Source organism: Haemaphysalis longicornis, unplaced genomic scaffold (assembly GCF_048455015.1).
Source record: "Haemaphysalis longicornis isolate Haplotype H1 unplaced genomic scaffold, Haemaphysalis longicornis Haplotype H1 scaffold_1, whole genome shotgun sequence".
Classification (NCBI taxonomy): domain Eukaryota; kingdom Metazoa; phylum Arthropoda; class Arachnida; order Ixodida; family Ixodidae; genus Haemaphysalis; species Haemaphysalis longicornis.
Window position 1 is genome coordinate 241363078 of NW_027526203.1, and position 27448 is coordinate 241390525.

A 27448-nucleotide genomic window follows, 5' to 3' on the forward strand; every position below is an offset into this window, starting at 1 on the left:
TTGACAAAAGTCGACGAAAGCTACCAACATTGAGTAGACTGTCTACTTACTGTCTATAGACCTCCTAGCAACAGCCTACCAACTTTTTGTCAACCATTGGCCACCGTGTTTGAACAGAAACGTTTGTGTAAGCTTTGTACAGAAAGTTTTGTGTAGACTTCATACTCAATCACTGTTGCTAACCGAAGCGTTTTTGACAGTACCGTGCTGTCATTACAGCTTAATTGAAGGTCCTCATTATTTCTCTCTAAAAAATGGTGTAGTGGCAGCAAAAATGAAAAAAAAAAGAAGATGTTTCCTCTTCTTTTTTTTTTAGCAGGTTAGGCAAACCGGGTTCTTCAAGGGATAAGCGTTCACATTTTCCGGAGGCATATATTTGCACGCTCACTTTCTGAAATGTAACATAACAACACAACCCCACCTCAGAACGTGCGACAGCCGAAAACGCACAAACGTAAAGAAGCACGACACCGGCACCGCACATTTTGCAGCAGTGCCCTTCATGTATATATACATAGTTTTCACGGACGTCACAACCGGGGCGTATGGGATAGGTGGCCGCCATGACGGTGAACTGAACCGCTGCGCCACTGCCTTGGCGCTGGCCTTCAGTGTGTGTGTGTGCGTGTGCCGGTACCGATATTTTCTCGCTTCGAAAGGTAATAACGGAACGGCGTCGCAATGCCGATGTGCGCAATGATCGGCTGCAGTGCGAGAAGCAAGTCCGCCGCGCAGAAGACGAACATGGAGCCAGGAATCGGGCTCTACTGCTTGCCGAAAGTGATAACTCGACAATGCGGGCGCACGAAAGCGTTGTCGGAGGAGCGTCGGCGTCTCTGGCTCGCTCGCATCAACCGTAAAGACATGAAAAACCTCGATTACGTCCGTGTCTGCGGTCGCCATTTCATTTCAGGTAAGCTTCACAAGATTAAGCGAACTCTAAAAAAAAAAATTCCCTCGCACTTCCCCGAGGGGGAGAGTGTGTAAGTGCGAATGCACGGTTGTTGATTGCGCGATTACGGTGGATATCGTGATCTTGGAGTGGAGAGGAGGCGCCCAACACCCGCAGTCACTGAGCGGAGAGAGGAGGAGGAGAGTAGCGCGCGCCCATCTCCCCCCGTTGCTAGGGAAGACGAGGAGGAAGACGAGGAGCGCGCGCACCCGCAGCTGTTGCTATGCGGACGACGGCGGCGGACGATTCAGGCTCGCTTAAGAAGTGCATTCGCACTTAAAATTAGGCAGCGCTTACGCAGCCGTCGGTGTGTTACGGCCATTAAACCCGAACATCGGGCCACTTTCGAGTCCGTTCGATCCTGTACTATCGTACTTAGTTTAACCAACTCGAAGCGCACTGTTTTGTAGTCTGTAGATAATGCCATACTAAATCGAATTTGAAAAATGTGACCAGGGGCTACATACGAATCGCGAGTGCCTTCTGCAACTTCGCGCTGTTCATACGGTAAAGCTGCAATTTTAAACGCAGCGGCGCGCCAGGTTACCCGAAAGACTGCGGCTCGCTTGCGGCAGATGCGCTAATGCTTCATAATTTGCAGGGAAGCCAGCGAGCCTAATGGACGACACCAACCCCGACTGGGTGCCGAGTCAGCACTTGGGGTACACAAACGGTGCCGGACCGGGTATGAAGACTACGGGTCGGTACGAGCGTGCCAAGGATCGGCGGGCTAACAAAGCAGTGGCGCAGCAGTGTGTGGGCACCCAGCCGGCAGAGGACGACCCCCCTTCGCCAGAAATGTCTGAAGTGAATGAGAATGCCGAGCAGGAGATGTGTGCTGAAGGTTCCAGCGAGACCGACTTAGTTAAAGGTATGTTTTCTCACTAACAGTCTCTTTATCTCTTGTAAAAGCAGCTGCACTTTCTTTTAAGCTGTATGTTCATGTCCCTAACTGTTGTTTGGTTATTACAGAAGCTGCTGTGCAAACTGTTGTCACCATGGAGTACATCAGCACTTTAGAAGAGGACAGGACCAGACTTGCATTGGAGCTGCGGGAAGCTGAGGAAGCGAAAAAGAAACTTGAAGTGACAGCGGATTCACTGCGAGACGACCCTGCCAAAGTTGCATTCTACACAGGACTGTCCAGTTTTGCTAGGCTGTTTGCAGTTTTTCAAATGGTTGAGTGTGGTTAAACATACGCAGCAAAACGGCCTCGGCAAATTTCAGGAGTTTGTGGTGTTCCTCATGAAATTGAGGTGCAATTTCCCACTGCAAGACCTAGGCTACAGGTTCGGCGTGTCTGAATCAACTGTCAGCAGAATTTTCGAAAAGTGGCTGAATGCTGCCTTCTGGAGGCTAAAACCTCTGATTTCCTGGCCATCTAGGAATGCAATTCAGAAGACCATGCCGCAAGCATTTCTAGACTCGTTTGGTTCTAAGGTTTCTGTAATTATTGACTGTTTTGAGGTAAAAATTGAGCGGCCCTCTTCCATGGAGCCACGTAGTGAGACCTGGTCGCAATATAAGAGCAGTAACACGGCCAAGTACTTAATTGGAATCAGCCCTCAGGGTGTCATAACGTTTATTTCTGAGGGGTAGGGGGGAAGATGCAGTGACAAACACATCACAGAGAACTGCGGTGTACTAGACATGTTGACGCAGGGCGATCTTGTGTTGGCAGACCGGGGGTTTGACATTGCGGACACTCTTGGCCTCTACTGTGTACAGCTGCATGTACCTGCCTTCACGAAAGGAAGGAATCAACTTACGGCCTTGGAGGTGCACAACACCAGAAAGCTTGCTAGTGTCCGCATCCATGTGGAACGAGTGATTGGTCTTGTGAGGAACAAGTATGTTATTATGAAGGCTGTACAACCGATCGATTTTGTTGCATGTCGGCAGGACGACCCAGTGCCATCCCTAGACAAAATAGTGACAGTTTGTTGTTCTCTTAGTAACATCTGTCCATCTGTGGTTCCGCCAAACCAGAAAGAGCCTGTGCAAACACTTCCCTGTCCTACTGATCTTGTTAACACCCGTCCATCTGTGGTTCCACCGAACCAGAAAGAACCTGTGTGAACACTTTCCTGTCCTAAATAATGGTTGATCAGCCTGGTTGATTACGAGTGTTGTACTCAGCCGATTTCTCATCTCATTGATCACATGGCAGTAGTTCATTGTAGAGTACACTTCTTCTGAAACCAGCTTGTTTTTTTAGGTTAAGGAAAATCAGGCTTTTTTTTCTGCTTCAGATAACCTTCATGGTCCTTGTAAAGTACTGAAAGTAAGCTGGTGGGTCTACAATTCAAGTGATCTACGTCTTCATTCTTTGTATCTATTTCATGTGATTATTTTTCTAGCTTATTAGTACATTATGGTCTTAAGACGTGTATAGAGTACTGAGAGTTTCCCAGGTATGATGTCCCCTCCATCTTTAATCAGTTCGACTGTTATGCTGTCTTCGCCATCCCTTTTTCTGTGATGCATGTCTAGTACGGCCTTCCTGCCTTCATTGATAGCGGCACATGGAACTCCAATGCTGTTTGCCGTTGATTTCACTCAAGGTTGAATGACTTGTCTATGAACTGTACAATTCAGAGTGGAAGTCCTCTGCTGCATTCCCTGTATCATCGAAATTGCTAAAAATATTGCCTTGTCTTTTATTTTATTGCGTGGATTTTGGTCTTACCTATACAATTTCTTTTTAGCCTTTTTAACGGCGGAGCTGCTGTTACTGGCCGCAAGTTTGCCATTGGAGGCAAAAATACCAAGAAAATGCCAAGCACTTGTGAGCACGTGCCTCATAGCAACCGCCAAGTTCCCGGCTCACGCACCGGCTTTAGCAACAAAAAAAGAAAAAAAAAAGAAAGCCCTCCAGTACCGTCATAAGGAGCTACTACGCGTGTAATGCTTGCATGAGAAACACGACATCGGTGAATATGATTACTACTTGCAGAGTGCAAAGCGATGACGGAAGTGGCTTTAGGATAAAAAAAGCCCTGCAGTGCTATCATCAAGAGCTACCGCACATGTAATGCTTGCATGAGGAACACACCAATATTGATTAATATGATGATGACTACTAACTGACTACAGTTAAAAACTGCAACGAAACATGTAAAACAATTTCAAACCCGTACAAATGCATGCCGACATTTGTCGCAAAGATGACGACGACCTCTTCGATGCATATGACGATTACTAGCTAGCACTGCAACTATGCACATAAGCAATAATACTGAAACTTAACTGTCCGGCAATACTCACCTACAACAGCTTCTCCATTCAAGCCTTTCTCTAGAGTGAAAGCTTCCCTGAATTATTTTCCTGCTGCCTCAATCACTGACATTGTTACTGCATTTGTCCTCAGCTTTCTGCTTGGATAGCTCGCCAAATTCTATTTTATCTGTGAAGGTGTTTATGTTAAAAGTCACAAATGATTGACACAGTGATTGAAATGTAGTTGCCTTTTATTGGTTTTGATAAGGCCCTTCAGCCGTAATTAGCTGGAATTTTGGCTGCAGCGAATCACTGTTGACTGCTGTCCAAGCTGGAGCAGTCATCACAAAACCACTGCTTTTGTTTGGGTGCCCGCTTAATCCCAATGCAGCTGTAATGGAACCAGCCATATTTGCAGTTTATGCCGTCACATGCGAGCATTCGTCCTTGTTCGGGCCCCTGACAATAGCAGAATGTGCCTGCACTAGCTGATGATACCAGGCTCCTCTTGGTGAAATATCCCGATAGGAGCTCAGGCAAGATTACTCTCACAAAAAAATTGGATGCTGCCGCATTAATGGTGTCAAAAAAAGACTTGTCCTGCAGTACCCTCTCAATGTGCAGCGACAGTGGGGTCCACACCACAAAATCACAGTAGGGGAAATCGCACACTGCCAACTGTGTTTGAATTTGATAATAGTAAGCGTGGCCATGCTTCAACTGCAGCTTCCCATTGACTGCTTCAAGGCAGAAATCTGCATTATTTACAGCTGCTTGCTCTGCTGTGGTATGAGCAGCTGTATGGGGACACTTCACTTCGATGAGTCCCTTTCCACAACATGAGCATGTTGCTGTGCCATCAGGGCTGGCTGCTAGGTGCGGGTATTTCGTGCTCAAAAAAACCCCCGTCTTGTTGTGACCAAAGTTGGTGTGGCAAGTTTTCATTACAGCTACGTATTCTGCAATGGCATCTTCTTCGTGGTCGATGCCCCACTGTGTGGCTGCCGTTGAGAACCGGTGCTGTTCTGGATAACAAATCTTCTTCACAAGGCTGACTGAGGGCTGAGTTGTAGTCGTGCTACAAACACTCTTCATGATCGAAGCTGTGACCCGTCCAGCACGATACTTGAACCATGCCGGGCACTTGGCCTGCTGCCGGGTCAGCCCTTCAGCATGACGCACCATTTCGTCGGTGATGGCTAGTTGGGGAATCGTGCCTTGAGCACGAGAGACGAGTTGTGGCAGGTTCTCAGACTGAGCTTCGTGGCACAGCAACTGTCGAAGGTTGGGAGGCTCACTGCTTCTGGGTGGCACAAATCTGTCACTGTATTCTGGTAGCACCATAAATATTGCTGGTGGGAGTCCTCCATCGTCGATACTCGAATAGAACGTGCCAAGTTCTTCTGCCGTAGGGGGTGGCAAAGCTGGTGCTCCTGTGCGGACTTGTTCGTCAAACGGCATTTCAGGAAGGGCATCCATGCGGCTTTTCTTTTTCTTCGAAGACGCAAAGTCTATGTCCCTCAGTCTCTTGTACTCGGTACCAGAGCGATGTGCAGGAAGCCAAACATTTGTCTTCTGCGTACATGTCTGCGACTCTCTGATACGCACTGCTGTCTCCATTGCAAAAAGTGTTGCACCGACGTGGGAGCAGGCTTCACCTGCACCGGCCATGCAGGTACAGTGCGCTGAACATATGCTTCCATCACTGTCAGCCAGAATCCAAGCTTTCAGTGGAGCTTCTCGCAGCCGCTGGGAGTGGCCAACCTGAAAAATGCACATATTCATGCTTAGGAATAATGAAATGCAACCATACAGTTGCGGTGTTTCTTAAAATGTTTACACAGCCAACATATCCACGTTGGTTTATTTAATTTTAGCCCATTGTCTGAGCAGTGAAACAATTTTCCCTTCAAGGTGTCTAGCTTTTTTTTTATTCTGTCTCCTGACCCTAGTGACTGTGGTTTTCGCTATGAAAATAGCAGCGAAATTATAACGCACTCGGCTCTATTTTCAATGCCTACATTTTACCAGAGACGCAAAATGCCTGGTTTCGGTACATGAGCAAAGGAAGGATATTTTGCATCGTGAACAATGCTCGGCAGAGTCGAGCATTTGCAGCAGTGAGCAGCGCACCGCGCCGTTATGCACAGTGAACGGATGGGTTCACACAAGTGGGTACCGTGTTAACCCTGTTATACCCGGCGGCGCCGAGTGAAATAATTTTAAAATTTAACCTTACCTCGCTCAACACGATGACGCGCTTGGAGGGAAGCCGCATTGCCGTCATGCCGCTCACTCGGCCACTCGTGAAATAATTGTGAGCTTCCAGAGCCTTGTAGGCTTTCATTTCGGCAAGCGACACGTAGTTTGTCGATAGCACCAAATAGTTAACAATGTCCGCATGCGTCGTAACCGGCAGAAGCTCGACGTCCGCCGCCGTGTCAGTCCCGGCGCACAACGTGTACGGGTCAACCCCGTCGCACATGTTGACTTTTTCTTCATAGCGAGCACGCGTCGGACCCACCAGCCCAGCAAAATATGCCGGGCAGAACTCCTTCCGCCTGGCCGTTGCCATGATTCAACGCACAGTAGTTCGTAAATGGCGAAATCAACACAGGGAGACAGCAGAGACGGCGCTACGACATTCGCACCGCTATGGTGCGCCGCCTTGCAGTACTCCAATATGGCGACGGCTGCTTGCAGACGATGGTGTCACGTCACGTGAAAACTATGTATAGCCGCCATCCGCGGGATGCCGATGCCGCGGTGAGGCGTTCCTCTCATTGCATGCTTAAAAAAATGTGCGTTATTATTTCCAAAATACAATACCGGGAAACACTGGGACGTAAACGATTTCACAAATCTTCTTGTTTACTTTATAGTTGCAAGCTGTAACCAAACAAAACGGAAAACTGGAATGGGTTGCAAGAAAGGGCCGGCGCCGGGTGTTGGCTGCCTCCGGTGATTGACGCGTTTCTCCCGGAGGTACGCAAAGAGGGAGGGGCGCCGGTGGCGGTTCGTCGAGAGCGGCCAAAGCATCTGCGCCGGCCGGATTCGGTTGGCATAGCGGGCGATTTTCGATCATCGCCGTTATTAGAGACGCGTCCAGCAGTCTGTCGCGAAGTATTTACGCAAATAATTCGTTCCTTGCAACCATGTAGCACTTAGCTTGCACAAATCAAAACACAGTGACGAGCGGTTTCGAGTGGTTGATGCCGCTGGCTGGGGCTTGTTCGGAACCGCTGATTATCCAAGTTTTTCAGCGTGTAAAGTGAAAGCGAGCAAGTCGTGAAGGACCAACCCGAGCGGCTGAGGTAGGAACTGGTTGTTCCGAGGGAGAAATTGCGCGGATCGAGGGACGAAGAGTGAAAGTTGCTCCCTTTTGCTACTTTTTTTTTCTTGGATTGCACAAGTGTGAAGATACATGCACAGAGAGAGGGAGAAAAAAGATACGTGTGTGTGTGTGTGTGTGTGTGTGTGTGTGTGTGTGTGTGTGTGTGTGTGTGTGTGTGTGTTTAAAAACTGATTCAAACAAGGTAACCTAATTTGGTTATAAAGTCAAGTAAATAGTCTGTCCCGAAATATTGTGAACCTGTCCGAGTATTTAAAAAAAAACAATATGAATTAATTCAAATAGGACTCCAAGACTAAAGAGTCAGATGTTTGCGTTCAATTCAACTTCCGACAAAGCATCTCAAAACACTTTCAGGGGTCATCCTATAGAAGCCCGTCAATAACCAAATGTCAACATAAATTAGATAGACTTTCTATATACCACCGTCAACAGACAAATGTCAACGTAAATTCAGTAGACTTTCTATATACAACAGTCAATAGACGAGTGTCAACATATATTCAATAGACTTTTTACAGACAACTGTCAATAGAACGTAAGAGTATGTAGGATAGCAATAAAGTTGGTAGGATATGTCAACAGAACGTCTACAGAATGTAAAGAAGCATTTTTGTAAGGGAAAGGAACAAGTTTTAGATGCAGCTTCTTGTGTAAATTAAACTGTCATCATGGCCGTTTATTTAAAAGGCGCATTCGACAATATCGCCGATCAAACAGTTTTATCCAACCTTAACGACATTAACTGCGGAGTTCGAATATTTAACTATGTGCGTTCTTCCTTAGAGGACCGGATGGCCAAGATAGGAATTGGGGAAATACGCACAGACACACACAAAGCACCGAATAAAGGCACACCACAGGGCTTGGTGATATGTCCAATTCTCTTCAACGACGCGCTGCAAAAGCTTCCAGAAGCCCTAAACAGAATCCCCAATACCCGACAAACAATGTATACGCCGATGATATAACCATACGGAAAACCACGGGGTCAAACGGAGAAAAGAAGCCCTGCAAACAGCAGCAGCGGCCGTGCAGAGGCATGCCTCCCAGTGCGGACTACAATGCTCGGTGGAAAAATCAGAGTTACTCCAAATCCTAAAAAGAACACCGGGAAAAAAATACGTACCACCAACTCCGATGACAATCAACGCAGACGGGAAACCTATCCCAACTGTTAAGACACTGAAAGTGCTGGGGCTGAGGCTACAGCAGGGCAACTACGAATGATTAACCGAGTAACCAACAGAAGGAACAGGATGAAAGAAGGGGGCATTCTAAAAATTTTCCACGCTCTCATAACTTCACCAATAGCATACTCAGCCCCATTCGTATGTTTAACAGCCAGTAACATCAAAACACTCAACGCAGCACTTAGAAAGGCGATCAAAACCGCGCTAGGATTACCCCAATGGACATCGGCACAGACGTTGGATGAACTCAGAATCAGCAATACAGTTGAAGAAATACTCGGTGGACATAGAATCGGCCAGTTCGAAAGGTTAAAAACCAGCCACACGGACAGGGAAACCCTCAAGCGACTGGGCTACTGAATACGTGACACCATGCACACAACCACCCATGAGATTCCTGATTGCATATCCAGGGCTCTGAAAGTAGCACCCATACCTAAAAACATGAACCCTACACTCCACCACTGCAGAAGGTTGGACAGATGCCGTAATATCGAAATATACGGGAATTCACCGTATACACGTGGTACACAGATGTTGCCATTACGAGTTCCGGTGGCATAGCCGCCATCTGTGCGCACAACCCAATACAGCAACGTACCATAACTGCTAGCGTGCGGACATCAACATCTCTTGAAGCAGAAGAAGCGGCAATCGCTCTAGCTCTCATTTCAGATCAACAGGATGCACGAAGGCACATTGTTTCGGACTCCCAAAACGCCTGCAGGCAATGGGCGAGAGTGCGCATCTGCAAAACAGACCACAGATTAACAATCGGCTAGAAATCATATAATCCAATCAAAATCATATGGGCCCCTGGCCATGAAACTCTAGAGGGCAATCAAGAGGCTCACGCCTGGGCTCGGGCCTCCCTTCCTTGAGCTGACAGCCCCCAAGCAGAGTTTCCTGTTCCTGTTATGCCCACATATTCTGAAATTCTAAGCTACTACAAAGTAAACCAAATTAAATTCCCACATCCTCATCTCAAGTTGCAAAGACAGGATGAAACAGCACTCCGCTCAATCCAAACGAACACCTTCCCTTAGCTCTCCCGTCTGCACAAACTCTATCCAACCCAATACCCGAAGCTATGCCCCAAGTGCAACCAAGTAGCCACTTTCTACCATACAGCAGCGGGGTACCACAAAATTCACAAACACCCTCTAACAGAGGAGCAGTGGAGTGAGGCACTGTCTAGCGCAGACTACGACGAGCAGTGCCGAACGATCGGCAGAGCAGCTACCGGCGCCCTGGAGACTGGAGCCCTGGACTAGGGACACTAGAGCAGTGCACGGGCAGCAATTTCTAGGCCCGGCCCGACCCGGTGCAATAGAGACACGGCCCCGGCCCGGCCCGGGCCCGAGAAATTTATAAAAATTGAGCCCGAGCCCCACCCGAGCCCGACGAATTTTTAAAATCTGAACCCGATCCCGGCCCGAGCTCGACAAACTTTCAAAATATGAACCCGAGCCCTGCCCGAGCCCGCCAGAGTGTTGTTTAATATCTTCCCTAGTCCGACAGGATATTAACATGAACTTGAAGAAGTTTGCTGTTAACCTAAAAAGCGTAAGCACAGAGCGAATACGACTACTTTAGATTTAAATTTCCTTTAAACTTGGACCGAACTTTGTACAACTTATCCTCACTTGGAAGCTGTATTTTCGGTAGTCGTGTAACTTTGTTTGCTACTTCATTTGTCAGTCTTCGAAATCACGGCACACCCGAGGATACCTTCAAGGATTCCGAGTAAGTGGATTTTTTTTTATTATTGCAATTCTTCAACAGATATTGCACCTTTCGTTCCTCCATTCCTTGCTGAAATTTAATCAGACGATGCGTCCCGTTTCACCATTTGATTTTAGTCTTTCCCTCTAGTTACGTTCGCAGCATGATTTTATCTGCGCTTCTGTTCTTTCTTTCCTTTAGTCATGGCTCTAAAAAAATTCTTGCGCGAAGAAATCGTGGGCTCTGCTTAGAAAATTGGTTCTTCAAACTCTGCACACACTTCGAAATCCAGGTCACGTTTGTTCTGTTTGTTTTAGTTTGAAAAAGAGAGAGAAAATACAATCATGTTGTAGTCTGTGGCTGGAGTGCCCTCGTTTTCTGGCCCGCTCTCTCCAACTAAGCTGATAGGACCCAGACGTTTCTTTTATTGATGTGAAGGCTTTCTAAGTGCAATCGTCTTTTTATCATATCTTTTGACGGCGCGGTAGTGAACTAGCACTTCCTTTTTTTTGTTTTCACTTTACCTGAAATATCAGCAATAAAATTTTCTCTTGCCAACAATTTAGAATTTGCGGCACAGGATAGCCGGGCCTCAGGAACTGCCCGGGCCGGATCGGACCGGATCGGACCGACACCGCCCGACAAAATTTTGGTTCAAGCCCGAGCCCGGCCCGGTCCGAGAAAATGCGTGCTACCCGGCCCGAGCCCGGCCCTCGGGCCGGGCCGGGCTTGGGCTTTCGGGCCGGTCCGCGGCCCGTGCACTGAACTAAGGGACACCTACCACGCCTCAATACCCAATGAACACAATAAAGTTATTTCTCTCTCTCTCTCTTCATGAAGTGAAACGTCACTCTAATAATTTTTATTCTGTGTGAAGGTTGTGCTATATTATAATCATGTTATAAATAACACACTTTAGGTTATAATTATACTATAAATATATTTATACTATAATATTGTTATGGTGTCGGTCGCGCTATGTTAGGCCCGACTTAATAGGGAAAAAAATCTGCGAAAACAAAACCCACGTAAAATGAAGCGTGCGAGGCGTGTTTACGCGATCTAAGATTTTATACGCACGATGCAGCAAAATCGACAAGTAGTAGTAAATAAGCACGCCATTGCAATGAAGTCAGTTGTGCATTTTCTTTAGCCTGAGTTTTTTTTTTTTTCAGAATGACGTTTAGATAAACGTTTCTAGTATGCAATAGTCTGCGATTTTGACGGGCCAGGTCACCGGTTAAAACATCCTTCAACTTTAGCAACACATCATGAAAAGCTTTAGCAACGCATCATGAAAATACATTAATTATTTATTTTAAAATGATAACTCATCGAAACAGGCTGTGATGACTTCCAGTGGGCTTTCCCTTGCTTCATCGTGAGCGAAAGTCGGGCCTTGGGAAATAGTGTCTCCGGCCGTCAATACGTCATGATGGGATGCCGACTGCAAATGAATGAATTCTATTATGGCAACAGACTCTGTACCCAGAATAGTGCTCGTGCCATGCGCAAATGCCGCGTTTCCTTCACTAGCAGGAAGTAGGAATTAAACATACGACAGTTTCACCCGAGGGATATGACCGACCGGCAGTGGTACGCGGGCCACCATTTGAGGTGCGAAAACCTGCCCATTTTTAACAGCTGGAAAACAGTGCCAGCATACCAGTGCGTGTTATGTTACCGCCAAGGGAAGACAAGTCATCAGGATAAAAAAATACTGAAAGGAACGTTGCCTTTACATTATTGTTGATCTTTTACCGCATTAACGAGTATTGTTAACAGGTATTGCTAAGCGTTAGCCCCGCCTGCTCGGTTACCAACCAAGTTTCTATTCCTCAACTTGCGAGTTCATAAAGTTCTGAAGGCAATGCTCCCCCCCCCCCCCCCCCATATCCTATTTCCTTCATGGAGAGAGAGAGAAACAAAAACTTCATTACAAAACAGGCGCGACGTATTGCCTTTGTATGTGTTCACATTTCAAGAAAAAAGACCACCGCAAGGCCACCCCCCCCCCCTTTTTTTTTGCAACATCAACGGCAGTATAGCATTCGCGGAAGTGCAGTTCACTGCCGCAAGCTGAGCCTGCGGCCGCCCTTCATCCGGGTGTCGGTCCGCGCAGTGACAAGGAGCCCCTGGCAGCCATGCTGTTCCTCTAACAATAGAGCATGAATGTCCAGCTACGACACGACCATGACGCCCCGCACCCGGCCGACACTTTCGTTCGGCAAGCTAAATTATAACAAAAATCGCTGACCCGTGTTCGCCTTTTCTAGTCCGAACGGAGGTCTAGAAGCCCTGATTGTTTATCTTGCTATGTAACTGAACTGACGTTGTTTGCACTGTCGTTAGGTAAAAACCACTATAAAGCAATCTGGGTGTTGCAATTATGCAACCATCTTGTGGCCTTTTCCGCCCGTGAAATGAAACGACGAATTCCAGAATAGCTTGTGGCCTGGAGGACTCCTTCGCACAGGCTCGACATAGGTGAGCCGGCAGTCTCTTCTCTGAAGGAGTAATTGGCCCCAACTGGCATGTCTGCAACAGAAGTTACTGGACACCGGGGCACAAACTTTTATTTCTTGTTCAGTCTGGGATCACAGAATACATGTGCTCATGTTTATAAAGCGCCGTCTAATTCCCTCCCCTTATCGCCTCCCCCCCCCCGTCTCTGCGTGAACGTGCAGCAATGCGGCCATATATCGCTTTGTAAGTTAAGAGCGGCGACTGCCTGGTAGGAGCTAGCCTGGAGGTTGGATTTTAGGCCTATCATCGCGTTTTGAGCTCGTACGACGCAAAACGGTGCCCACACTACACTTTAAAGTATGCGACATCAGGCCGTCACATAACCGCGTCGCCCCCTCCGACTATCACGCGTCAACTTTTGCGCTAGCCTGGGCAGCACGGGAGGCTTCCTGCTCGGGAAAGAGAGTAAAAAACACAGAATGTGACTCCTTAAAGCTGAACTAACTTGCATACTTATAGTCTTCTTGAGTTGTATTTACTCTTCCAGTGATCCGCATCGCCCTCTCCTCGCAGCGAAGGTGAGGGTTTATCCACTAGGATCCTGACCTTCGAGCCCTGTAAGCCGAGGTGTGCAGTGCCAGGAGGCAAGAGTGGGCGACTGCAAGGTACGCCGCGGTAACGAGGACGCTGGATAAGGAATCGGAGATAATTTCATTTTGTTACACGTACAGTGTGTGATAGTCTGGGGTTTTTACGGCCTGTCAGGCCACGTACTTCCAGATACGTCGCGGTACGGGCGAAGGGCACTGGCAAACGACTCCGCGAATTACTTTCGCACGGAAAATTCATTCGCCGGTATCAAAGCGTAATGAATTGATTATAAGACGTAAGTAATTCATTTATTGATTCCTTGGTGCGTGCTTGGGCAGCGTCTGCAGCAACTCGCTCTCCACCAGCACACATTCCTATTCCCTAAAGCGTCGTCTGCTACTCACCTACGGGTGCGTTAAACTCTGTGTTTATGCCCACTGATACAATAACAGCAGCAACAGCCGGGTATGTACCAGAGGTCGGGGGGCATACGTCTACGTTCCGGCCACGGAGCACGAATTATTGAGGAGGCGCAACGGGGCTTGCTCAGGCGGCCCGATAAAGTCACGGCAGTGACGGCGCCGGGCCTGGCACCGACGCGTCCTCTGTGGCGAGGTGCCAAAGGGAAAAGGCTCGCCGGTTCAAGGTCAGTTAGTGCATAGCCGAGTGCTTCATGGGCAGACGACACCGACGAATCCCTTGCGCGACTGGACTTTCATTGGAGTCGGTTTGCGGCGGAAGAAATCTGCGCGTTTCAAACATCGTTGTCGTTACACGAAGGGGCTTTGATTTTCCAGAACACGAAGCCCAAAAATTAAAAAAAACCCGCCCGCATCTTCCCATGGGGGGAACTCGAGTAACTGCGTCGCATCTACTCGAGTCAAGCAAAGCGTCACGTCAAGCGAAAGCCAAGCAAAGAACGCCCTTGACTGAATTCCGAACGCGCGCTCCGCCGCTTATATACGTTGAGGGGACTGCGTAAGCCGGTCCCAGTCGATGACGACGTTGGCGTACTTGTAAAGCGGTGTGGACTCTAGGTGTTTGAGCCAAGCGCGGATGTTGCTTCGCCGGAGAACGGCACACCGGTTATATGCGCAGCGCGCCCGAAGGAGAGGAAACCGCGGAAGAGAGAGTACTGCACATGCGCCGGCCCCAGCGCGTCTGCCGCGGCTAAGACGCAACACAATCCAACACAATCCACTTTAATCCAATCCAATCCAAATCCAAGCCAAGCCAAGCCAAGCCAATCCAATCCAAGCCAATCCAATCGAATCCAATCCAATGCCCCTCGCGAGAGAGTGTTCGCTGTCGCCTCGACGCGACGCGCATGCCCAGTGAGCGGGTGGACGGCGCCGCCGCCGACGCCGGACATCGTGCGACTAACAAATGCTCTGCATTTAAAACAACATGTAGTTGAGAATCTAGGTATGATTAGGTCTAGTGAATGATGGTTCTTATTCTATATGCCATTAGTTCATATTTATACTGTCCTAACTTCCTCGCCCTGCCTGAGCAACATGAAAAGCGCGCGCAAATCTGAGAAGCCAGCGAGAGGCGAGAGCGGCGAGTGAACCACTCGTGGCGAGCGTCTGCTCCCGGATTCCTTCTAGTGCTTCCTTTCAAGCGCGGTACAGCTTGTAACTAGGGCAGCATTTATTAATAACTGCTCCTAAAATGTCCAGCACTTCTATTTATCTATTTCACAGAAAGAAATCTTGACATTTTTCACAATAAATTGGATGACAATACGATTTTTGTGCGTCGCGTCCGTAGAAGAACGTGTAAACTATGGCAACTAAGGTCCCTAAAATGACTAAGGTAGCGCCATCTTTAGATCGCGCCGCCTTTCGCCCTCACCAGCGCTCCTTTCCTCCTTCGTTTTTTGCCATTTTCTTTTCGCCGGCGAACGCCGCGTGCCATTGGCCAACAGAAAAGTCACGTGGGTTTTTTTTTTTTTTTTTGCTCCGCCGCCGGGTCGTCTCGCCGATGGCCTCGCCGCCTGGGACATTGCGCGATGCCGCCGCTGCGACGCCATTGCTGGCTTCCGAGCCACAGAGCTTCAGTACCGGCTTTGTCGTAAGCGCCAGCTAATAGCAAAGTAAGAATTAGCTGCTCGTTCCGAAAAAAATGTCGCACCGGTGTCGCTTCATGTTTCTTCTCGGTGCCGATGTGTTGTGCCTCAGGCAGCGCGAATATCGTCAGGGAGGGCAAAAGACTTCGTTATTCCGTCCGGGAAACGCAACGCAGAAAGGAGAAAAGTTTGGTTGCATAGATTTGAACGGGCATACTTCAGGCCGACGCTGCCATCACTCTTTTTCGAGGTAAGTTTCTGAATGCTTGTTCTTGCTCTGTTAAATTCTTCGCGAGCTTGAACGGTCACTTACGAGGAAATGCGTATTCCCTCCGCGACCGTCGTCCACCCTTTGTTCTGAGTAGGCATTGCGCGCAGCGCCGAGTTCGTCCCGTCGTAAGCTTTGCTTTGGATAAGAGGCCGTGTATTTGTCATGTGCGCGCTTAACTTCCAGCATCATTATCAGCGGCGTAGCATGTTCAGTCGGTTCTCGTAAGGTTTTCGTGACGCGAGAATTGTTCACCTGAATTCGTGCTTGTTTTGGCCGACGGCAGCTTGCGTCTGACCATGTAGCGTGTGGGTTCCGAATGCGTCTACGCTCAGCTTTTTGGCGTGAAGTCATGTTTTGCGTGTTAGCGACCCGGGTGGTATTATAATCCAGTTATGACATTAGAGGGATTTGCTGCGTAATATGGGCTTGGTCGGTGCGGTGCAAATTGAGGCTGTTGAGAGAAAAAAAAAATGCGGCTAGGTAAAACAATTTAAGGCCAGCTAATATAGTGACCGCGCCGTTGACGTACGTTTGATTCGCAATTTCTGTTATCGCTTTGTTAAAGGAGCCATGAAGAGAAAACACAAGTTTGGTTCATTCGAAAGATTGCCTCGTTAGAACCATAGCGACACCACTTATAACGCAAACTTCGCTCAAATAAGCTACATAATTAGGAAAAAAGGAAATGACCATGCGACCCACCAGCTCATTTTCCGCAACAGAACCTATGCCGTCACATGGGCTAAGCTCTGCGATTGGCGGAGGCCGGCAAAAGCAAACGCATGTTAGGCAGGGCTTACAGCTTGCATAGCGAGCTAAACGCCCGTGAAACATACTGCACATTCTTTTTATGACAAAGAACGGTGGAGTAAACGGTTGAAGGTCCGAACGAACTCGCAAGCGTGTGCGCCAATGCGTACGAAACTAGCGCCGCGGCCGAGCTCGACATCTCGCCGTCGCGCAGACGAATTTTCGGGTTCGAGGCTCTTCGGGGCCAACGAACCGTTCCAGCACGCACAGCCGCGACCTTGCTTCGTATCGTAATCCCTTCACAGGAGGTTGGCCGTCATATCGCCAACCAGCAAAGGTAAAAATAGAAACGAGGGGAGTAAGGAACAGCAAGAAGCGACGAGATAGTGCCAGTCGTCGCGTAAGTTTCGAATGGTGTTGGCTTGCTGCTGTCGTTACGAGCTCGTTTCCAGTTTACAACCACTGAAAACTTCAGTTTGTTCAGTTACGGCAGGGACCCTTACGTTAGCTCACTCCTGGGACATGCTGGCGCTCGTCGCCGACTTCGTCAAATCGCTCTGACCTTGGGGAAAAAAATGCCGTAAACACCGCGCATTGACGTTCGTATCTTTCTGGTCGAAGCAGAGAGCTCGCGCGAACGGCTTTCCATACACGACACCGGCCAACTGGCATAAGTGATACTGCTACTGAAATTGAACTATTATTAACCGTAATCAAAATACGGCACATACGTACCAGTCTATATTCGTCCGTCGCGACGGGGCTGACGAGGCAGCGGTGCCGACGGCTGGGCGTTCGTCTGTTGTGGCTATCGCGGAATGGTCGCTTTCCCGTCCACCGCGTATCCCACAACTCTTGCCGCTCGTGCACTTAGAAGCATTGAGCGTTTTTGTGGTGTGAGGTTGTTAAATGCAAGCCCGAGCTCCTCGGCGAGAGTTTTGTTCTCCGGATCAGGCGATTCCATGACTAGGGCTGCGGGTGCACTAGGTTTTACTAGTATTTTTAAAATGGCCGCCGTCTCGATCGACTCCCGCGTGTGGGTGCTATATGGAGTCGACATACTAAGTATCTGTTTCATGGACCGGCTCTATGACGCCATTGTACACGTCACGGAATGTTCAATTTTAGCGGGAGATTTAAAATTTTGGCTTAAATTGCCTTATTTCTCAGTGAATAAAGCATCATTTGCTTCCGGGAAAGCGCTTGGGGTACTATGAAACACCTAATCTTTCGAATAAAACAAACTTTTGTTTTCTCTTCATGGCTCCTTTAAAGGAGCCATGAAGAGAAAACACAAGTTTGGTTCATTCAAAAGATTGTCTCGTTAGAATCATACTGACACCACTTTTAACGCAAACTTCGCTCAAATAAGCTACATAATTAGGAAAAACGGGAATGGTCATGCGACCCACCAGCTCATTTCCCGCAACAGAACCTGTGATGTCACATGGGCTAAGCTCAGCGATTGGCGGAGGCTGGCAGAAGCAGACGCAAATTAGGTAGAGCTTACAAACTAGACGAACGAGCGATTTGCGCTTGAATTTAGGGCACATTCTTTACAAAGCAATAGGAATGATGGGACAAACAGTAGAAGTTACGAAAGCACATGTAAACATAGAAGTACTGATGCGTTCTGCTGTTCGTACTGCGCACAGCATGCTTTGGTTTAGCTGCACAGCACTATGGGGCTTGGGGTTGTCTCAGACGACACTGGCCGATTGACGCAAGCAACGGTGTCTTACGTGACCCCATTTGTCGAGCGAGCACTGTTTCAGGGAACGAATATTTTCTCCCAGAACAAAAACAAGCCAGGTTTAAATGCGGGCAAAAACAAACCAAACGCTTGCCACGGTATGGTGGCGCCATCTAGGTTACGGAACGTAAAGAAACGCGAAAACAAACCAACAACCCTACAGGGTGGAGACAACCTTTGAACGGTCCCGTGCCGCCGCAATTGGGCCAACGGGCTCAACGCGTTATTCTTTTCGTTTCCCACGAGACCTAGCAACGCAAAACAGACAATATGATTCAAACTTCTTCAGTAAACCGCGTTGCGGCGATAATTTTAGCGCGGTTTTGACACAATGACTTGCTTCGGCGGCGAGCGAGCAACCGAACATGGCGGCGCCAGCGTTACGTGTCTCTACCCTGTACGGTGGATGCGTGAATGAAGGCACTCTAGGCCGCAGAGCGGTCGGTTCCCGTGATGTCACTTGGGGCCACGAAAACGCACGATTGAGCGGGAAAATCAAAATTTTAACCTAAATTGTTTAATTTCTCAGTGAATAAAGCACCGTTTGTATCCGGACAAGCGCTGGGGGCACTATAAAACACGAAATCTTTCGAATAAAACCAACTTGCATTTTCTCTTCATGGCTCCTTTAAATTCGCGCACGTTTGAATGGGCACTTCAAATGCATATTCGCACCGTACCGGCAGTACGCCCTTTCTTCCGTGTATGCACAGAGGAACGTTAATTACATCTTACGTTTGCATTACACGTGATGCCGTGCATTTGCAGTGCGCGCGCTTACTTCATCTTCGTAGTCAACGGCGCAGCGTATCCAGTCATTGCGATTTCAACCAAAACACACTGGGCGACTATATTATTTTCAGCAGACCTATTTTTGTCCAGCTAAAAGGGTTGCTAAACGCTTACTAAACGGGTTTAGTGTAGGGAGTTGAGCGGACGCGGCACTGAGCAGATGCGCGAACACGAATTTGACCATTCTACGGTAGAACGCTCATTAACTCTCTTCTGGAATGCATTATTGCCTATATTTGCGGAGTGTTTGTGGTGCATCTCGAACTCGGTGGCGACATTTTTTCCCTTCTCAATAGGATGATTTCACGGATCAATTTGAGCAACGAATATTGGAGAAGCTTGGCATTAAAAAAAAAAAACTAAACCCAAATGCCACTCCCAACCGTGGCCTCCGCGATTTGCTGCCGGCGGCGCGCCGTTGCTCCGGCCGTCCCATTCGGCGCGGAAGCAAGGGGAGCGGTGTAATTTTGCTAACTCCGACACACGCCGCGAGGCGCCGCCGTTAGCCTAAGGTTGAAGCGAGGCTCGTCTGGCCGACGCTGCCTGCGCTTTGAGTTGTAAATCAGCCTTCGTTGTCGCGTCTTCGGGATAGAAAACTTGAATGTGTTTTGACTCGATCCTACAAGTACAAAGTTGTTTAACGTACGTTGTTTAACACCGCCTTTGCACGCAGCTTTAGTGGTCGTTTTCTTGATAGGCGAATGCCGAGAAGGGTTCTGTCATCTCGGGCAGAGAATGCCAGCGTGCTGAAGTCTTTTTTCGCTGTTATACATCATTTTCGCTCGATATCGCTGCGCGAAAATATGCTTTTTTTTGCCTTTTAAGTTGTTTCGAACGCTCTGGGTATCCGTTGTGTGTGTGCGTGCGTGTGCGCGCGTGTGTGTGTGTGCGTGCGCGAAAACAGCGTAATACCGATAAGCTCTCGTGTATTGTTTATAGGCAGGCGACTACGATAGTCAAATAATCTGTTAGACTTCCACGGGTACGAATCAATCATATTTTTGCGTTTTATTTAATATGCTTAGGGGTTTCAAGTACCTACTGCAATCACGCTACCAAATTATTTGCCGTGAGTGAAAAAGTCATGATATTCCGCGATGCCTTTCATATCGCTATCGACTCTATACTTATGTATTTTTTTGAAAGGTTGTTTCTGAATTCCTAGATTTGCTAATTTGTTGTCATGACATATTAAGGGCATTATTTTTTTTCGGTGAGCAGTTAAGCTGATCACTAATATCTGTATGCACAACACCGGCTGTAAGTAAGTTGTTCGAGATATTAGTGAATAAACACATCAAGTGAAGAACTATACCAATCTTAACTCAGGTAAAGATTTTTATTACATTACTTAGACCACGTCCATTTATGGTAGACTGGAAGTCTCTCTGTACGTTTGTATATGCAAGCATGCATGCCAATAAACGGCACCAGCACGTTTACCCTGCCTATTGCGGAAAAAATACCGACAGCCATTTGAACAGTATACACTTCAGATGCTGAAGTATACGACGTCTCTGTTAATAGTATCGCGGTAAAAGTTACGCCAAACGTTTCAAGTAGTGTTGCCTGCTATGGACGTACCCTTCCCTGAGTGCAGCGAGATCCAGACACTTTCGCGGCACAGGCCTGCATCCTGGGAGACCTCCTGACCTGCAACGATGGCTGTGGGGGCCCCACCACCGCTGTCTTCTGGATTTCCTCCGGGAAACGGGTGCCAACTTGTACCTCTAAGACTTTATGCCAAAGGGCATACTATCGCAAAAAAAAAGTAGTGTTGCCATGTCATCTACTTTATCTGTCAAAAACCGCACGTTTAAAGGAGAAAAAAGGAAACGACATAGGGGGTATTTTCGTGTTTACTAATGGTTGGATTTCGGTCGGTTGAATTCCCATAATTTGGTTCTTGCTTGGAACGCACGGAATATGCGTTCCGTGCGTTCCAAACAACACGTACGAGATTTTCAGAAATAAAACCGGAAAACGTGTTGTGTTTTCGAACCATGCGTGACTACAAAAAAGAATACTGCTGTGCAATGAATTCACTTATGCATCACCCCGGGCATAGTCTACGTCAAAAATTCAAAGCACTAGTAACTACCCTAATGGCACCAGTAACTACTTCTACCTTTCACCTGCATTGGTGTGCGGTAACTTTTTTATTAAACGTCGCACACAGGCTGCGAAGGCCGAGTTTTCGTCCTCTGCACCCACCCGCGCCAGGGCAAACGACCTTAGGCTACGCGCGCCGCGGTGCGGCGGAAAACGGCGAAACGGCCTCTTCGAAACACGGCCGGGCTAGAGAGGGAGCGGTTCAGCAAGCCAGTATTGAGGAGTAGCGACAAGTGGCCCAACGACACGCCCGCGGCTGAAGCGCTTTCTTAGACGCAAGTTACACCTGAGGGCAAAGTTAGGCGACTTCTGGGAAATCGGTACTCGCACGTTAGGCCGTGGGTGCTTCGATGAGGCTCGAGGAGAACTAGATATATCCGCTTCGCATCAATCCTCCACAATATGACGTGTGATAGCTTTGCTGGTGCAGGTTTTTGTGCCGCTCCCTCTCTAGCCCGGCCGTGTTGGAAATTACGCTCTCTCCGGGCGATTGGAACGGCCGGAGCAACGGCGCGCCGCCGGTTGCCGATCGCGGAGGCCACGTCCCAACATTCTTTCTCACAGGAAGCCACGTCAGCAGCACAAGCCACCTGCACGACGTCATTACGGAAGTTTGTTCCAATAAAATATCGATTTGGTGGCACCAATTCATTTTTGTGATTTATTGTTTTCTCTTGATAATCATCGTGACGTTGGTCCTCTTTCGAATTTCTTTCGGGTGTATTCCTGTGTTAGTGCAATGTACAAATATGCCAGAATATATCCCAGCACAAAACAATTCTGTCCAGGCGCCTCCATTAATAACGGCTGTAAACGACCGCGCTCGGTGAGAAAACGTATTGCATGATTAATTAACTGCAGTAACTAGTTACATAATTTGTACCTAGAGGGTCTCGTTCTCTGGTTCGTGTGAGAAATAAGAAGCCACAAATCTGGAATTTCAGTTTAACCGGTCGATTCGTCGCAGTCTTTGGCGCGTTTTCCCAGAATTACAAGCCTACGTTTTTCACTCGGTTCGCACATGAACGTACGGCCGCGAGTGCAGTTTAGTGTATCCGGCTGCGAAGTCGGGGAAGTAGAGACTTTTCACCTCGCTGTACGTGCACACGCACAACAGCATGTGTATGTTGTTAATCTATTCACAGCAGCCTATAAAGACATGAAGGTGAAGAAAACATTTCTACAAAAACGGCAAAGCACTCTAAACTGCGCGGAACGAAGGTAGGTCGTTAGTAAAAGCGGGCGCAGAGTGAACGCCGCTGAGGATTCACAACCATCGCAAGAAAGGCGAGTGCAAGGACGCCAGCGCGGCGCTCGAACGACGGCATACGACCACAGTCACGCGAATGCAAGGACGGAACTACCGTAACAGAGCAGTTTGAAATGTCCACGCTCGATCCTTTCGCATTCACGAGCTATCCTGAGATGTTACAGAATGCCGCACACGTAAACGAAAACCGCGCTGTGCGTATGCGCCAGCGGCATCCGCCCCGCAAATATCCCCTTGTAGACAAAAATATAAAACAAAACACTATCACTCAGTGCGTGTTGGTAAAACGGGGCTCTAGAAATTCTATAAATGCTACCAAAGAGCGATTTCGGGGTGAAAACAAGAACAAACTGCACGAAAAACTGCAGCGAGCGCCCCGAAGCGTTGCGAGGGCGTCTGCTCTCAAGTGGCCAACAAATATGGCGGCACCGCCGCGGAGTTAAGGGACCGCGGCGCCGCGGGTGAGGGGAAAGAAAAAAGAGGAGGGCAGCGGAGAAGGAGGGAGCAGTTGGCGCTACCTTAGTAATTTTAGGGACCTTAATGGCAACGCGCTTGACGCGACCTCTGTTGTGCTGCTCGGCAAGCTGTTTTCCCTCGTCGCCAGACAGTGACATTAACGCGGCGCCCGCCCGCGCTGTCCCAGGCCAGCAGATTCCCCTCTACAAATACTTATTTCTCAGTGATTCCGTCAGGTCTCACGGCGTTTAGAGGTATCCGCAGCCTTAGTACAAGTAAAGACAAGTCATACTCTGTACGTCCAGCGGCGGTAGCAGCTCACGACGGCTGTGTATGCAGCAGAGATAACAGGGGTAGGTCTGTATGGAGGCCCAGTTATAATGAAGTGTTGGTAGGAGTTAGTTAGATAGATAGATAGATATACACAGACAGACAGACCCATAGATAGATAGATAGACAGACAGACTGACTGACTGATTGATAGATAGATAGATAGATAGATAGATAGATAGATAGATAGATAGATAGATAGATAGATAGATAGATAGATAGATAGATAGATAGATAGATAGATAGATAGATAGATAGATAGATAGATAGATAGATAGATAGACGGACGGGTGGATGGATGGATGGATGGGCGGACAGATGGATAGATAGATGGATGGATAGAAACTTTATTGGTTATGGGATGGTGGGGACGAATCAGCCACCTAAAATTACAGCCAAGTGTAATTTTACGGCCTCTGTCTTTCCGGAAATAAATTAGTATTTTGAGGTCCTCACGAATTTCAACAGGCGAGTTACCCCTTGCCGATCCCCCCTTGTGTGTACATTGCAAAATCTTTGAGGGCACCATCATCATCATCATCGTCGTCGTCGTCATCATCGTCATCAGTATTCATGTTACAGACGTACATCAGTCAGAACACTAAAGTGTCGCTTTTACAGCGCTCCAACGATGCGTAAAAATAGGTTTTTCGTGGCCATACGAAATGGCGCCCACACAGCGCATTTGGCCACAAGCCGCATGCACTGTATTCTAGCTTTTATTCGGAAAGTCCTCGAGAAGAAAGAGAATTCTACACACTCAGTGGAGTAGCAGCAGTAACTCTGACAGTGGTGGGTGAGTGGGATCGAAAACAAAGTGCACAAAAACAATCATGATGGACTCGTTTTTTATGCCGCGTGATTATCCCAGGACATTTTTTTCTTTTCCGTCATATTAAACGTGTCGGAGCTAAGTTAAATATCTGATCAGAATTCAGCTCGCTCGGGCGCAAAAGTTGGCCGCCAGATGGGATCCCTGCCATCTGCTGCGTGGAGCGGGCGCACGCGACGGCACACCTCGCGCCCGTGCACCGCGCGCCGCCGTCAGTTCCACCGGCCGCGCTGCCCTGGGCGTCCCCGGCCTCCTCGGGTGAAACCGGGTGAAGCAAGGCGGCGGTCCCGCCACCATGGCTGGGGCCAAGCGTCCCGCCCGCGCCACGTCTCGCTCCGGGTCTCGATCCAGGTCCCGGTCCAGGCGTCCTACCCGCAAGACCGCAGCTGGAAAGAGCAAGGCTGAGACCGTCGATAAAGCCCCGAGGAAGAGAGCCAGGCGTGGGGCCACGCCGAAGCGTTCCGCCCGAGCCAAGTCTCGCTCTGGGTCCCGTTCAAGGGCTAGGAGCCAAAAGGCCGCCACTCGGAAGACCGGAGCCCGCGCCACCGCTAAGAGCTCGGGAAAGAAGACCAGGAGGTCGAGGTCCAAATCTTCCGGAGGATCCACCCATGCTGCCACGCGCAAGGGACGCAAGTCCGCTGCCGGGCGTTCCCGCTCGGCGTCCCGGAAGAGGAGCCGCTCGCGCGTGAAGACCGCGGCTACGAAGAAGACGACCACCACGGGTCGAAAAAAGGCCGAGTCGCGGTCCAGGTCGCGCTCCAAGGCGCCAAAGAAGCGAGCGGGGAAGTCCAAGGCTGTCGACGCGAAAGCTGGAGGCCCACGTGGGAAACGCAAGGCAGCGGGCAGAAGCCGTTCTCGCGGTAGCTCCAAGGGCAGGAAGGCGAAGAAAGCGACTTCAAGCCGGCCGAAGAAACACGCTGCTGGCTCCCACGCTGCTGAGAAAACAGCGGCGAAGCCGAAGTCTGGAAAATCGCGAAAGAAGTCTCCGAACCAGGAAAGCGTTCAGGCGCCCCCACCCGACGCCAGCAGCAATTAGGACTCCGCATCCGACGAGTGCTGGAGTGGTGGGAGCCGGACATCCCACAAAAATTTGTGAAGGTATGAAGAAACTTGGTATTTCGTTTTCGAGCTGTTGTCAGTTATACGAGACCGCGAGCTTCTGCAAATATATGTATCAGGATAATACAGACTATGTTCTTCTCTGTGCATGTATAGATACATACAGTGCACGATTTTATTTAATGCCATTGAGTTTCAAATCTGCCCCTTTGTTTCTCATTCACTAAATGGGAGTCAATTCTGTATGGATACGGCGTATGGATGAGTGCTAAGTGCCCAGACATTACTATATGTGTGCTGTCTGAACGTGCTCTAATTCAGGACAGAAAATGATTTTTCTTATTGTCGGCGTATTCAGTACGTTGTCCCGGAGCCTTATATTTCCAGAAAAAATGGCAGGTAATGGCGCCCCAAGTTTTACGGGTATTGTATTTTTGTTATTTTCTCATTACAAATATTTGTTATATCTTTGTTTAGTTATCGCTATACCATCATCTACTGGAAGATTTCATCTTAGGGCTCTATTATGGTTAGTTGCAAGTAGCTGTGATTTTGGGCCTTCACAGGCCCTGCAAATGACCACTTTGCATATAATGGCGCGGTGGTGTTTTCGCCTAAGAGTGGGCTAGATGTAATTGCGTGTAAGGGGTATAGCTGCTAGGGCGAAAGTTCCATGGATTCTGAAACTGGACACATTAAGGATTCTCTAAACATGTCAGTATTTAGGGAGGCAGTACATAAGTAGAAACTTTGTATTCTTCACCAAATCTGCAAATCATCATACATTGCCTCTTCTCTTTCCGACTGGCCGAGAAATTTCGCGTAGCTTATAAGTGCGCCGTTCACTCGGGCACTCACGCAACGTCTTTGAAAAGAAAACAGAAGGGTGAAACATGAAGACGAAAGGAACCCCAAATTCAAATAGGAAATTTAGATGACGAAGCAACGTCGGAGCTATATAATTCCCGCTGTAGTAGAGGGCCCCGGACTGATTTAGACCACCTGGATATCTTAGCGGATCCCAAATGTCACCGCCACACGACTGTTAGTTTCTCATCTGAAAAACGGCATTTGCTGCCGTGAATCCAAGCCTAAACTACTGGGCCTACAACGGCGGACAGGAAATAAGAGAAAGCCACCCTACGACTTTCATGCTTGCTTAACATATGTGCTCCCCAACTAGGTCGCACAGTATTATATAGGCACGCTGCACCGGACAGAGGGCGCTGTGAGTGCATAAATAAAGTTGCCTGTTGCTCACTGTAGGGCATCGATAAAGAAGCAGCGATTTCTCGACCAGTCATCCCCTACAGCCTGCGGCGTGCAGTCTCAACGGTAGATAGTGCTGACACTGACACAGGGCGCAAACTAAGACAACCGGGATAATGCGTAAATTCCTCCTTGGCTACTTTATTATCTGCAACCGTATTGCTTGGCTGCGCCATTTAAAAACAAAATGGCGCAGCCTGAAGTGGGGTGGAAGGCTGGAGAAACAATGGAGATGGCGATTGACCTAGCTTCTTCCGGTTTGGCTCTGTTTTGTTAGGTTTTGCGATGTTCTTGCAAGACTAGGCTAAGTGCTGAGGGGTGAGGCCAAGTTGAGCAGGATTTTACAAGGCCGTTCCGGTCGGTCCCGCACACTCGGACCCCAGGGGGGAAGAGGCTAGGTCGACCCCAGCGCCGCTTTTTCTCCAACCTTGCACGAATAGTGCAAGCTGCGCTAATTATTTTTATTTTAGTAGCCCGAGAAAGAGCAGCAGGTTTAGAATGGTATAGTAAGGGGCACGCATACGCAATGCCCCTTATGCTCTCACACTCGAGGAGGCGCGAAAGCCGGCTTCACTGTTATAACCCCCAATCTGCGGTGGTGCACCCTTTACAGGCGGCGCAGTTTTTTTTTTTTTTTTTAACGTTTTTTTTTTGGAACGTTACTCCAGAGCCTTCGTTGTGTGGGCGCTCGTGCCTTGGCTCGTGATCATCATGGCTGTTGGTATCTCCGTCAGGGTGCCGGCGCTTACGGAAATAGAATGTTGCGAACGGACGCCATGATGAGAATTTCTTTCACAATAGAAACAAGCGGTACCTCGAAACACCATGGCATTGAAAATGGCGCTGCTGCTTTGGCGGCAAACATCAGCGCAACGTTCCTATACGAGGCTAACACTGTAGTCTAACGCAAAGTGCACAAGGCAGACAAAAAAGACCAATGGTGAAAAAATGCGCAGTTGAAGGAGAGTACCCGGTGGAGGTCACA

At 48.5% G+C, this 27448-nt stretch overlaps 2 protein-coding genes across 2 annotated transcripts; one reads left to right on the forward strand and one right to left on the reverse strand.

Moving 5' to 3' along the window:
• Positions 1-593: 593 nt before the first annotated feature.
• Positions 594-2145, forward strand: LOC144158310 (uncharacterized). The gene is made up of 3 exons (XM_077689133.1): positions 594-913; positions 1554-1823; positions 1925-2145. The coding sequence occupies exons 1-3, from the start codon at positions 682-684 to the stop codon at positions 2143-2145; spliced, it is 723 nt and encodes a 240-aa protein (XP_077545259.1). The 5' UTR covers positions 594-681.
• A 389-nt stretch (positions 2146-2534) lies between these two features.
• LOC144158319 (uncharacterized) lies at positions 2535-6746 on the reverse strand. The gene is made up of 3 exons (XM_077689143.1): positions 6411-6746; positions 4781-5935; positions 2535-2540 (listed from the first exon to the last, which is right to left on the reverse strand). The coding sequence occupies exons 1-3, from the start codon at positions 6744-6746 to the stop codon at positions 2535-2537; spliced, it is 1497 nt and encodes a 498-aa protein (XP_077545269.1).
• Positions 6747-27448: the final 20702 nt, after the last annotated feature.